This window comes from Prionailurus bengalensis, chromosome D4, assembly GCF_016509475.1.
Source record: "Prionailurus bengalensis isolate Pbe53 chromosome D4, Fcat_Pben_1.1_paternal_pri, whole genome shotgun sequence".
Classification (NCBI taxonomy): Eukaryota; Metazoa; Chordata; class Mammalia; order Carnivora; family Felidae; genus Prionailurus; species Prionailurus bengalensis.
The window spans coordinates 57,708,400-57,722,682 of NC_057359.1; the positions used below are offsets into that span (position 1 = coordinate 57,708,400).

The 14,283-nt window shown below is 48.1% G+C and overlaps 2 protein-coding genes across 3 annotated transcripts in view; both read left to right on the forward strand.

Annotated features, from left to right (window-relative positions):
- Positions 1-14,283, forward strand: part of SPAAR (small regulatory polypeptide of amino acid response) — a 36,214-nt gene that overhangs the window by 20,038 nt on the left and 1,893 nt on the right. Inside the window, exon 1 of one of the 2 annotated variants that reach the window (XR_006294878.1) lies at positions 10,732-14,167. The exons of the other annotated variant lie outside the window; for it this stretch is intronic. The gene's annotated coding sequence lies outside the window, so the exon portion shown is untranslated. Of the gene's footprint in view, positions 1-10,731; positions 14,168-14,283 lie in introns of those variants that run through there. 2 annotated transcript variants of the gene reach the window in all.
- On the forward strand, positions 9,636-10,625 carry HRCT1 (histidine rich carboxyl terminus 1). Its single transcript, XM_043565078.1, has one exon. It carries the CDS (start codon positions 9,808-9,810, stop codon positions 10,147-10,149), a length of 342 nt encoding a protein of 113 aa, XP_043421013.1. The 5' UTR covers positions 9,636-9,807; the 3' UTR covers positions 10,150-10,625.

The window sequence follows — 14,283 nt, forward strand, 5'->3', positions numbered from 1 at the left end:
GCTCAATTCTGGCCCTGCCACTTCCTGGCTCTGTGCCTCATATGTAACATGAGAATAACAGAGTTGTGGGAGGTTCAAGTCAGATCAATTTGTAAAGTGTAATTATTCTAGCAATTATTAAAATAGTAGGTTGGGGAGAAAAAGGAAAGAAGTTTATTACTTATGAATGACCCTTTCTTTTGCACTTTGCTGGGGCCTTGTGAACAGTTAGGTTCCAGAATTTACCTGGTACATTGTAATCATTTCTATATAGGTCTCCTATTCAAGGTAAAAAGCTCCTGGAGGGCAAGGACTATGTCTTTCTTCTCCCTAGCCTTAGCACTGAATTCAGGGCTTGATTAAATAGATATTAGTTAAATAAACGAATAGAATTCTGAGGGTCACAATTATCTTTCAGTGGTGGTTTCAGGAAGTTACAGAGACTCGAGAAGTCAGGAAGGAAAAAAAACTTAGACTGTACAGATTCAATCCGTCCCCAGTCTTTCTCTCATAGTGCGTAAGGGGAAACTGAGGCTCAAGAAAATTTACTGTTTATCTGTGCATTCACGTCTAAATGCTCATGGGCATACCATCCAGGAGAGTTGGGGAAGAGCATTCCCTTGGATTAATCAGCTCTCACACATTTCTGAGGACAGACAATCTGGTATACTTCTTATACTTTTTGGCATATTTAAGCTGGCACCAATTGAGTTTATGATTCTGGAGTCTGACTGATCTTTGGTGAATGAGGTAGATTGCTTGGTTGGTATTCAGAGCTATTCTATTTGGGTGGGCATGGTTTCTGAATATTTTTTCTAAAGCTATAACTTTTGTTGCTTTTATTGTTACACAAGGTAGATGTTTATTGTTGAAATTTAAAAAATATAGATTGCCAGAATAAAAATCAATACTGGTAACCTCACCACTCAGAGAGAAGCACTGTTAACATCACATTGTATAGCTCTCCAGACTTGTCTGTGCATATATTTAGGGTTACAATGCAAACATTCCCAGCACTAACTGCCCTATACGCACAGATAAGGTCACATTTTTATGTTCCCAGATTTTGTAGACTGTATTTTCCTTTCAAGTGATGTCAGTGTTTCCATATACTCATCTCTAACCCCATCTTCCCACAGTCTCACCACTTATTTTTGGAACTTCCTGGGGGCTACCTCACATATTTCATACTTCATTCCTCCTCCTTCTGTCTCTTTTCTCTTTTCCATCACCACGTGGGGCCAGAAGAGACCAGTATTCCCCTGGCCCTGGATATCACAGCTCCCATCTACCTTAGAGCTTCGAACCTCTGCTACTCGGCTGTCATGTGTGGAAGTGGGTAGCTTTCTACAATGTGGGGGACCTCCGTGGCCTGGGTCCTCAGCTTGATTCCTGATTCAATAGGTTGAAAGGGGGAGAAAAAGGAACTTAGAAAACCTTCTCAAAAAAATGGCTTGACTTACAAGGAAAAGGGCCATTTTGAATGTCAAAGATTGCCCATTAATTCCTTTTCTTTGTATTCTTTCTATAATAATTCAGATTCTTCTTCAGACAGATACCCTGGGCTTCCTAGGAAGAAGCTCACATATTTCCTTCCTCAGCAGAATGTTTTATTTCTTCCTTGCCCCACCATTAGTATTCTTGCTTAATTTATTCCTTTTTTAAAAATGTTTTGTTTGGGGCGCCTGGGTGGCGCAGTCGGTTAGGCGTCCGACTTCAGCCAGGTCACGATCTCGCGGTCCGTGAGTTCGAGCCCCGCGTCAGGCTCTGGGCTGATGGCTCAGAGCCTGGAGCCTGTTTCCGATTCTGTGTCTCCCTCTCTCTCTGCCCCTCCCCCGTTCATGCTCTGTCTCTCTCTGTCCCAAAAATAAATAAACGTTGAAAAAAAAATTAAAAAAAAATGTTTTGTTTATTTTTGAGAGAGAGAGAGAGAGAGAGAGAGACAGAGTACGAGCGAGGGAGGGACAGAGAGAGAGGGAGACACAGAATCCGAAGGAGGCTCTAAGCTCTGAGCTGTCAGCACAGAGCCGGACGTGGGGCTTGAATTCGTGAACTGCGAGATCATGATCTGAGCCAAAGTCGAACCCTTAACCAACTGAGCTACCCAAGTGTCCCTGTATTTTTATTTTTAAATAATCTTATTTATTAACCTCTTATTTGTGAATAGTTTTTAGCAAAATCGTTTAAATTTTCTAGGTATGCAATTATACAATTCATGATCTCTGTCTTTTATTTTATGCTCTTTTTAAAATTTATTTTATTTTTTAAATGTTTATTTATTTTTGAGAGAGAGAGAGAGAGCAGGGGAGGGGCAGAGGACCTGAGGCTCCTGCCTCTGTGCTGACAGCAGAGAGCCCCATGTGGGGCTTAAACTCATGAATCATGAGATCATGACCTGAGCCAAAGTCAGACGCTTAACCAACTGAGCCACCCAGGCACCCTTATGCTCTTTTTTTTTTTTAATAAAATGTTTATTTATTTATTTTGAGGGAGAGAGAGTGTGTGAGTAGGGGGAGGGGCAGAGAGAGAGGGAGAGAGAATCCCAAGCTGGCTTCATGCTGTCAGCACAGAGCCTACACGGGGCTTGATCTTATGAACCAACTGGGAGATCATGACCTGAGCCAAAATCAAGAGTCAGACGCTGAACTGACTGAGCCACCCAGAAGTTTCTCTTACCACTTTTACTTAACACAGTTAAAAAAAAGAGCATAGGAGCACCTGGGTAGCTCAGTCAGTTCAGCAGCGTCCCACTCTTGATTTTTGGCTCAGGTCATGATCTCATGGTTGGTTCATGAGATTGAGTTCCAAGTTGGACTCCATGCTGTGTATGGAGCCTGATTAAGATTCTCTCCCTCCCTCTCCCTTTGCTCCTCCCCTGCCTGTGTGTGTGTATGCTCTCTCTTTCTCTCAAAATAATAATAAATAAGTACAAATAAATTAAAAATAAAAGTAATTTTTTTAAAGTGGTGAGTGTGAACATTCTTAATTATTCCTGATTTTCATGAGAACATCTGTGTTTTTTTTTACCAACAGTCATGATGTTGGCTACTGGTTTGAGATATTTTTCTTTTTAATCATATTAAGAGAGTATCCTTCTAATACTACACTTCTATTTTTTTGTTCATTTGTATATTTATCAGGAATGAATAGTGAATTTTATCAAATGTCTTCCTGCCATCTATTGAGGTGATTGTATGGTTTTACTCCTTTTACCTATTTATATAATTAATTACAACAATAGATTTCTAAAAATATCAAACCACCCTCACATTCCTAGAATAAACTGTATTTGCTTATGGAGTATTAGTCTTTCAGTATTCTGCTTGGGATACAAACATGGTATTCATTTTTTAGAATTTTGATATTTGTCTATGGTGTTTTCATGCTATAGTTGTCAGGGTTGGTATCAGGATTATTAAAAAAAATTTTTTTTAATGTTTATTTATTTTTGAGAGAGAGAGAGACAGAGTGTTGAGTGGGGGAGAGGCAGAGAGAGAGGGAGACACAGAAGCAGAAGCAGGCTCCAGGCCCTGAGCTGTCAGCACAGAGCCTGACGTGGGGCTCAAACTCATGAGCTGTGAGATCATGACCTGAGTCGAAGTCGGACACTCAACTGACTGAGCCACCCAGGCACCCCTGGTATCAGGATTATTATGCTAGTTTTATAAAGTAAATTTTATAGATTAAAAAAGGAAAGTTTCTTTCTCTATTCTTTGAGACAGTTTGAACAGCTCCTGTTATTTGTAGGATCATTTTTTTTATTAAAAATTTTTTAATGTTTATTTATTTTTGAGAGAGAGAGAGAGAGAGGGCCAGAGTGTGAGAAAGGGAGGGGGCAGGGAGAGAGAGGGAGACACCGAATCGGAAGGAGGCTTCAGGCTCTGAGCTGTCAGCACAGAGCCCAACGTGGGGCTCGAACTCACAAACCATGAGATCATGACCTGCGGCAAAGTCGGACACTTAACTGAGCCACCCAGGCGCCCCTCCTTTTCCTTTTTAAAAATAGACTATTTTTTTTTAGAGCAGTTTTAGGTGCACAGCAAAACTGAGTGGAGTGTACGGAAATCTCCCACATACTTCCCGTCTCCACATATGCACAGACTTCACCACCGTCAACATTTGGCACTATGGTGGTACATTTGTTATAATCAATGAACCTGCATCCATATATCAGAGTCACCCGAAGTACATAGTCTACATTAGGGTTAACTCTTGGTGTTGTACATTGTAAGGGCTTTCCTGATGTATAATGACATGTACCCACCAGGATAGTGCCTGTGAAATAGTTTCACTGCCCTAAACACTGGCAATGGCACTGTTGCCTCTGTGCTCCGCCTATTCATTCCTCTCTCCTCTCTAGCCGCTGGCAGCCACTGATTCTTTTGTCTCCATAGTTTGGCCTTTTCCAGAATATCATATAGTTGAAATCATACAGTATGTAGCCTTTTCAGATTGTCTTCTTTCTCTTACCAAAATGCATTTAAGATTTCCTCCGTGTCTTTTAATGGCTTGATAGCTTATTTCTTCTTAGTGCTGAATAATAGTCCACTGTTTCAATGTACCTTAGTTTATTTATTCATTCACCTACTGAAGGACATCTTGGTTGCTTCTAAGTTTTGGCAATTAAGAATAAAGTTGCTGGGGTGCCTGGGTGGCTCAGTCAGCCAAGCATCCAACTTCGGATCAGATCATGATCTTATAGTTTGTGGGTTTGAGTCCTGTGTCGGGCTCTGAGCTGTCCCAGAGCCTGCAGCCGCCTTCAGATTCTGTGTCTCCATCTCTCTCTCTGCCCCTCCACCTGCTTGTGGTCTCTCTTGAAAATAAATAAACACAAAAAAAGAATAAAGCTGCTATAAACATCTGTATGCAGGTTTTGTGTGAACATAAGTTTTAAATTACTTTGTGTTAATACCAAGAGGTGTGATTGCTGGATCATATGGTAGCATGTGTTTAGTTTTGTAAGAAACTGCCAGACTATTTACATAATGACTGTAACATTTGAGTTCCTTTATATATATTTTTTACATCACATTTTTAATGTCAAAATTTCACCTGGGTGTACCTAGATGGCTTGCTCTGGCTTCTTCAAATAGTCTGCCTAGTACTCAGGGTGACTTTTCATCTAAAGATGGAATTCTTCAGCTCAGGGAAGTTTTTTTTAAGTTTATTTATCTTGAGAGGGGATGGGGGGAGGGACGGAGAGAGAGGGAGAGAGAGAGAATCCCAAGAAGGCTCTGCACTGTCAGCACAGAGTTCGACGCAGGGCTCATACTCATGAACTGTGAGAACATGACCTGAGCCAAAATCAAGAGTTGGATGCTTAACCAACTGAGCCACCCAGGTGCCCTTCTTTATTTCTTTAATGATCATTTCTCCATGGGCTCTGTTCTCTACTTCTAGAATGTCCGCTATATAAGCTTATTTGATTTCCTGGCCATTTCTTCCCTCTCTTTCTCTCTTTATTCCTTTTTTTTCCCCCGAGACTTATGAGGATGGTTCTCAAAGCAATCTTTCCTGATTTGATTTTTTTTTTCAACGTTTTTTATTTATTTTTGGGACAGAGAGAGACAGAGCATGAATGGGGGAGGGGCAGAGAGAGAGGGAGACACAGAATCGGAAGCAGGCTCCAGGCTCCGAGCCATCAGCCCAGAGCCCGACGCGGGGCTTGAACTCACGGACCGCGAGATCGTGACCTGGGTGAAGTCGGACGCCCAACCGACTGCGCCACCCAGGCGCCCCTCCTGATTTGATTTTTAATCTGAGAGTAAATTTCCTGCTTTGAGTATTTTCCCAAGTTTATGTATGGATTGACTTTTGAATATTATTTGGAATATACATTTTGGGATTTTACTATTTCTCCATTTTTTAGATTCTAGTAACCTTGGTAATAAGGTACAATACTTGATATCTTTTTTTATATATCTAGCAATTTTTCTCTATTTGCTCACTTTATTTATTCATTTATTTTTAAAGTTTATTTATTTTGAGAGAGAGAGTGTGCATACATGTGAGTGGGGCAGGGGCAGAAAGAGAGGAAGAGAGAGAATCCCAAGCAGGCTCTGCACTTTTAGTGAGACATAGGGCTTTATCCCCACAAACTGTGAGATCATGACCTGAGCCAAAATCAAGAGTCGGATGCTTGACTGACTGAACCACCCAGGTGACCCTATTTGCTTGCTTTAAAGAGGGACCTAGACTGATGTTTGTTTGGTATTGTAATTGAAATAGTCCTATAAAAATTCTATAGCTTATTTTCAAGCATGTTGGTGTAAGGCAAATGGAGAAAGAAGAAAAAAGAGCCTGGTTGTTTATGATTTAGTTTTTTAGATTGGGGTTGGGGGTGGTCTACTTGGCCATGATTAGGGCAGGGAGAGCTCCTGAGAAGAGGAGAGAGGTTTGCTGCTGTTCTTGGCAACTTCTTTTCAATATTTACTAAGGTCACCCACGGTTAGGCAGAGGAGCATCTCCCTTCTCTAACTGGCATGAGCAAGCCAAGTTAGGAACGTGCTGGCCAATATCCCTGCTTTTTGTGCAGAACAAAAGATGAGCTGAGTCTTGGCCTTTCTTCTGAGAGCAGCCACCCATGCAATACCTAAAGTCACTCAACTTGTTTTTTGCCAGTGCCCACCTCACCCTCATTCCTAGTCTTGGCTGTCTATCATAGGTCTTAGGGGAGGCTCTGCTGGGGCATACCCTTCATTACCTCCCAGAGACACCCTTCCTTAGTCAGTGCCTCCATCAATATGGTTTCATTTGTACTATATCTTGTGGAAATTCCTTAAAATTTCCAGACCAGAATCTGGAACAGAGAGGAGTTAAGTAAATGGATTCAAATTATGATCTATAAACAAAGATCAGAATACAAAACTGATTTTTTACAGTTTCACCACTAGGTGGTGCTACCAAGCGCTGAAAACAATGGTTGCTCTCTTGGGACAGCCAAGAACCACTTGCATCTAGTACACGCAGGAGTTTGTGAGCTTGTATGGAACTTGTATGCACTCATGCATATGTGCATGAATATGTGCCTGAGTATGTGTACACACACAATTCTCGGTGCATGAGTTTACCTCCAGAGCAATTTACAAGGGTGCACAGATATGTGAGTGAATGCATAAATCTGTGCACTCTGGAAAGAATGGGCATGGAGCTAAATGATAGGAACTCCAAAAGGCTGATCTTTCAGCTGCATAGTCTGAAACTCCAGTCCCTCAGCTAGGAAGGTAGCTTGTGCGGGGTGCAGAAGACCAAACCCCATGAGAGAAATACAACCACAGTGCTACACAAGAGCTTTTCTGACACAGTCACACGTTCCTCTAAAGTCATCAGCCCTGCAAACCCTTGTGTTCAGTTGGGACTCCAAGAAGGTCTCAGTCATTTCTGCAGTCCCAGAGGACTGTGGTCTCTATACCTTCCCCCGAGTGCTCAAAGCTTCTAATCAAACACCCACTCTGGGATCCTATCTTCTGTCCAGATGGGAAGTGACCCTGCACTTAAGAAAACAAATGTCACGTGTGTGTGTGTGTGTGTGTGTGTGTGTGTGTGTGAGAGTGAGGGAGGGAGGGAGGGAGAGAGAGAAAGAGAGACAGAGATAGAGGGGTGGGGAGTTCAGATTCATTCACATCTGTACAGCCCTTTCCCGGTTATCTCTGTAGAAGATCACCAGCTGATCTCAGACTCTCACTCTGGATGCCCCCCTCACTCTAGGAATAGTGCTGTCTTGATTACCTGCTGTACAGAATAGCCCACAAAGCTGGGAAAACTTAAGCAAGTCCCTTCCCTTCTCTGGCCTCAATTTCTCTCTCAGTGAGGGCTGGGTCTGGGTGATTCCAAGAGTGCTTTGTGCTGACTGAAGCTCTGCATGTCTGCAGTTTGCAGGGTCCTGCCCCATCCGTGGCTGGTGTGGAGTGGGAATCTCCTTCGAGAAGGAGAAAGTTCTGTTGTCTTCCTCCTCCTCCTTCCAGCAGACTTCCTTCCTTAATAGGCCCCGAGGGAAGGCAGCTGGGCCCCCAGGGCCCTGGAAGCCATAGGAAGGAGCTCTCACTCCAGCATCATTAAAAGTTGAATTGGCTTTCACTCTGAGGGCAAAAGCCCCAGGACTCATTAGACCTGCTGCCCCCTGAGCCCAATTTGGTTGAAGGGAATGTTTGACGTTTTCATCCAGAGAGGGTTTTCACTAAGGGTTTGAGGCCTCCCTGAGAGAGCTCATCTCATTGAGGTCTGAGAGGAAAAGTCCCCGGAGGTCACCTTTTGCCTTGGAACTTTTCCAGAGGAGGAACCAGGCTGGGTCAGGGGACGGGCTTGCGTAAGGTCACACAGAGGCTGGCTGCTGAAAACACTCCTCCAGGTGGTAGAGAGATGAGCACACAGCAGGGAAGGATAGAAACTGTGGGGGCGCTCACTGTGGAGGGTCCCTGGACATCTGTGGTCTCATAGTGAGACAGAGAGCCGCATGTGAAAAGGAGCTTTGAGGACAGCTTGACAAACCCACAGCAGAAAGGGCTCCCCAGGGAGATAGCGGGTGCCCAGCCCTGAGGCACGTGAGCCAAATGGACAGTACTTGTTTAGGATGAACAGAGGGGATTTGGGACCAGGAGGGGTAGGGGAGTCTGCGGCTGTTCAGGTCCGGCCTGCTCTGTAAATTCTCCACCAGTAAGGAATGGTATGTCACTTCTGCTGCTCAGAAGGTATGGGATGGAGCCAGAAGCCTGCCATTTATGGCCAGTCAAGACTGTTGAATGGGGAACCAGGAGGCTGGGATGGCGCCTGGCCTCTCTGAGCTCAGTAGCCCCCTCCCTGCCTCCTGCAGCACGGGTAACTCCCAGACTGGGCACCGAGGACCTAGAGACGGCGTCTGGCTCTCTCAATGATGAATCTGCCTGCAGTGCCTCACTGAGCTCTGGACGTACAGGACAATTCATTGCACAGGGCCCGCCCCTGTCCTGGAGGACTCCGGCAGCAGGACAGACAGCCAGAGGCGCTCAAATCCTGAGGTCTCCCCAGCCCAAACTCCACTGCAATATTGATGGCAAACATGTGTCAGGGACTGGTTTAAGTGCTTTATAATCTTAACTGCTCAAATCCTTAGAAAACCATATGTATGGGGGAAGGTACTCTTTTTTTCTTTTTTTTCTTTTTTAATTTGAGAGAGAGAGAGAGAGAGTGCGAGAGAACATAAGCAGGAGAGAGGGGCAGAGGGAGAGAGAATCTCAAGCAGACTCCACACTCAGCACAGAGCCTGACTCGGGGCTCAATCCCATGACCCTGGGATCATGACCTGGGCCAAAGTCAAGAGCCTCAACCGACCGAGCCGCTCAGGTGCCCCAGAAAGTTACTCTTACTAGCCATTTTACAGATGAGGAAACGGAGGCACAAAGAGGTCAAGTAACTTGTGTATAGTCATAGAACTAGTGCGTTGTGTTGTTCCAGAACCTATGTTCTTACTTGCTATGCTGTCCTGTCTAAAAGAGGAGGGAGCGGAGGCCAGGGAGGGGAAGGGGCCGGTTTGGTCGTTTGGCCAGGTGACAGGGATGGGGGAGCCGGGACCTCTTGTCTTCAGCCTCAGGGTTCTTCCTTCCACAGCCCCTCCTGACAGTTCCTCTGTCCCCACCCAGCCTCCCCATGGACCTCCCCAGAGTTAACAGTCGCCTGGCCTCTTACTTGGCGGGCAGCTCCAGCCCAAAGAGGCTGCACCCACATTCCCTGGCTGCTCTCCAGCCCGCAGGAGCTGAGGCAACAAAGTCCAGTGAGTGTGAGGGCTGAGCAGAGGCCGCCGAAGGGGAGGCAGCAGCAGGGAGCTGCCGAGAGGAAGGACTGTCCAGCTTCCAGATGCTAGGCCTCCTGGGAAGCACGACCCTCGCGGGCTTGATCACAGGCATTGCCGTGACTCTTCTGCTGTTGGTGCTGCTGCTGGCCACCTGCCTGTACCACGGACAGCGGGACCATGACGTGGAGAGGAACCGCCCGGCCGCGAGGAGAAACCGAGTCCGGTGGGCCCAGCCTTGGCTCCTCCCGGGCCGGGGCCACCCGGGACACGCTCACTGTTTCCGTCATCCTGGCCACGTGTCTCACACGCACCACGTGGGCCTCCACCACCATCGCCTCCACCGACACCTCTACCACCAAGCCCACCACCAAGCCCACCTCCATGCCCACCGAGGCCACCACTGACGCCTGTGAATGGCAGCCACTGCCTGCCCTCCCGTGGACCCCCATGCTCCTGTGCAGAAGGGCGCCTCTCTGTGGTAAACACTGAGCACTGTGCCCTGGGTCCTGCTTGGCTTCTTTTGCATACTACCCATCCCCCCCCCCCCCCCCCCCCCCCCCCCAGGGTACTATAAGGAGAGAAGCGAGGAGCACAGGGGTGGCCCTGCGCACACTGGAAGGTAACAAGGTGAGAGCAGAGATGGTCCTTTGGGGATGGACCCTGCCTGTGACTGTAACTCCCAGGGGATACCAGTGCATGTGGATGCACAGAAGATGTACCGTGCTCTCTGAAGTGCTGTCCTCTGATTTACTCAGGCCCTGGCCAGGGGCGTAGCTGGGAGGGGACAGCAATGCCTTGTGTTTGGAGAAGACAGTATGAGGCTGCAAGGTCAATTCACTGGTGCCTTAATACAAGAAAATAAAAACTACGAGGAAGCTTTTGTGAAGAGGCTCTTGATCGTACAGCTCGAGTGGGAGAGAAGGATCGAGCCGCCAGGCATGTGTCTGCAATGCCCTGGGAACATCCTTCTCTGATGAGAAGTGAGTGCCTGGCACTGGCAGCTTATGCCTGCTGCTTGAGGGCTGGCCGTGCCCTGGGGGAAACTGGGCAGGCCCTGTGGTGCTCCAAGGGCAGTAGGAGAGAAAAGCTTGGGGCCTAAGCTCTGAGGGAGGACGTGGGGTTTGCACGCAGCCCTGCCTAGAGAGGGCTCTCTGTGTACCAGGGGGGCTTTGGGCTTCTGTGGGACAGTCCAGGGGCTCAGAGAAGAGGGGTGAGGCCACCCAGGCTGGTCACCAAGGGCTCTTTCTCCAGTGCTCTTTCCAGTGCATCTCCGGGGCAGACTGAACCCTGGGACCTGCAGAAGCCCCAGTCTGTGAGCTGTGTTGAATTCAGTGTTTCCTTGATAACTTGATCAGGGTTTCTTATCCAAGCCTTGAGCCTCCAGCTCCCAGACCCACTGGTGCCTGTGTATAGCAGAGGGGCTGGGAGGTTCTTTAAACTGGAGGAGGTGGTGCTGGGTGGCCTTGGGAGAGTGCTTGTCTCCCCAGGATCTCAGTTTCCTCTTCCGTAAAATGGATCGATAGCAGAGACCTCTTCTTGCCAAAGCCTGGAGGCATGTTCTAAATACCCCATGAATAGCTGGCACAATTCCACAGGGAGGAAGGAAATCTTGTCCTGAGGCCTTCAGCCTGGGCTTGGGTGGGAAGCAGAGAGAGGAGAGCCTTAGGGGCCAGGAGAGGTGGTGGGGAGGGGCTCGAGAACGGGCCAGAAAGTCAGGGGCCTGGTGACTCATTGGAACAGAACATCCTGTTTCTTTTCTAGTTCCTGGTGGATTCTCTGTGAGGGTTGGAGGTGTAAGGGGGAGAGGGAGGCAAATCCACACTGACAGCCGTGCTAGGTTTCTGGGCTGGGAAAGTAGGTCACGGGTCACCACGTACTGCTGATTTTATCTCTGCAGCGTCCTTCAAATCTGCCTCCCCTCCAGCATTCCCGAGTCTGTCCTAGCTTGTCCTCCCCCCCCCCCCCCATCTGGACTCCTGCCCATGTCCAGCCCTGCCCCTTTTTGAAGCATCTCTGCACCGTGGCCTGCAGGATCTGTGGAAACTCCTTATAGCCCTAGGGGTGAAGTCCCTGCCTCCTGGTTGGTTATTAAAGGCCCCTGATCTGGTCCCTGTCCCTTGCTCCTTTTGTCCTATCCACACTGCTCTGGTCGTTGGCCCCAGAAAACACCTCGTACTTTCCCCTCTCTGTGTCTTTGCCCAAGAAGAATTTGTTGCTCCCTCCTATGGGTTTCCAATTTGTTATTCATATTTATTTTTATATTTCTGGTGGAACACTGAATACATCTGTCTCTTCCCCCAGAGATTTATGGCAGGATTCAAGGGCCCCTGCCCTCATGCATCTAAGAAACTTTGAGGGCTCCCTGCCCCCAGTGCAGAACCAGCCCACACAACAGATGCTCAGGAAAAATTCTCAGAACGTCATGCTCTCTGGAAAAGTAAATATGATCGGAATAACCGCTGCCAGAAGTTTGGGGCTTGAGGGACACCAAGTATGGCAGGACCCTGAGTGGATTAGGCCTCTGAGCTCCTGGGGCCCTTGCTGAGGAGGCTTGTGCTCCCCCTCCATCCCCAGTGTTGGGGGCCTGAAAAGTGGGAAACATTTAACAGATGGACGTGGGTGGGCCTGCTGGCTTGGACGTCCCCTCTCCCTCCCTCATCTCTTTATGTAGCCCTGTGTCAGTCTCGGATGGCCTGCCTTTCCTAAATGTGGCCTGGAGTCTCTGGGAGAGCTCTATTCTCTCTGCTTTAGGATGTCTGCCATCATCTTTGCCCTTCTAATGTAAGGGAAAGTAAGGGATGTGTCTTTTTCTGATCAGTTGATGATGGTGGCTGTGGGCGACACATATGTATCTAAATGGTAGTTATCTTGGGAAGTCCCATGGCGTCTGGGGTCCATGGTCAGGGGCTGTATATCACAGGATTACAATAGTCACAAGAAGAGGAGAAGATACCCAGAAAAAAGCCCCTAGCACAAACGTCTCTGAGCAGTAGTAAACATGTATGGCTGTCTTGATCTTTCCAACTCACCTGAGAATGCCGCTGCTGCTTAAATCACGGGACAGGGCTGTTGGGGGATAGTTGAAGGCAAGGACCCTGCGCTGAGTGGGCATTGTGGTGAAAGTATCTGCACCCTGTCCATCTTCATCAAGGATGGCTCCTTGTGCCCTGGGCTTGAGATGCCATGTTGGTCATTCCATGTTGCAGACTGCGGGTGTGACATCATATGCAACCCTGAGGAGCCTTCGTAGCAGACTGGACCTGTCCTCACAATATCCCTGGGGCCCTCTCATTGTGCCACACAGCCTGTGTTCAACTATTGAATGTCTGTTGTCAGAATGGATCAGAAGGCCTAGTTTACTGGCGAATCAGAGAAGGGGCCCCAATCTCAGAAACAGATAAGGAAACCCATCCAAGGCAGAAGACAAGAGGGCTGAGCAATTGTCCTTTGTTCCAGTTTTAAAATGCTGAAAGACACACATCTACAACGGGTGGCCTCCAACTACATGCGTCCACAACGACCAGGCAAACGAGAATTCAAAGAAACAAATAATTCAGTTTGAAACTGTATTCCTCTGGTGCCCTCTGTCTCCTGAACTGGCGAGTTGATTTTGGTGATTCAGTCTGAAACCATGTGCCCCAGACTGGTGCATCATGTTTCCTTTCTGCTCTGGCTGCCCTACTTAACACAAATAATCCGAGGTGTCCAGGTTTGCCATGGGCCCGGCTTGCCCAATGCTGTTCATGCAAAGGAAGAGCCCGGAGCTCATCTTGGAAAAGGGAAGAGTGAGAACATGACAGGCCTCATTTAGTCCAAATAGTTGCTCTCTCATCCTGCACTTAGCAACTTCCTAAAACTGGTACTAAAAAAACATTCACTGGGGCCTTGGAGAACTCTCAAGAAACCCTGTGCCTGGTACCTGGAAGCATTGTTCCTCACTGCTCTGTTTCTTAGAGTTTGGGTCAAGTGAGACCGGCAATCCAGCCTCCTTTCTGGAAGTGGGGTCGTCTCAGGCGGTTAGCCGTGGAAGAGCCGGGACCGGGGACCGGGTGGCAGTCAGGAGGCAGCCCTTCTGGCAGACTTCCTGGGTGGCCTGGCCCGGCTGGCCCCTCACCGGGATGGGCTAAGTGGAGAGTCTGCCTCGCGGGGCTGCAATGGTGTGGGTGTGTGGGGGGGGGGGGGTGGGGTAAGTGCAGTCACGGAGGGGGCAGGCAGCTGTGCAGGTCCTGGGCCCACACTCACAATTGGAGGAAGGAATCCAGGAAGTTCTCAGAGCTGCTCAGACATCTCGGAGCCTTGTCCCAAGCAGGACCAAGGCTGCAGCGCCCAGGGATGAGTGTGCCGTGGCCTGGCCCCTGGGGTGGCCCCCAGGTCAGGAGACCATGGCACCACTGCCGGCTCTGTCGCTTGGAGAAGCCCTGGGTAAGTTTTCACAGCATCCGAGTGTGAGCAGGCAGCAAGGAGGGTTGGGGAGCGGGGAGGCCATGCAGAAGACGGCTTCTCCTGGAACAGGAACCACAGGGTGAAGGAGCCCCATA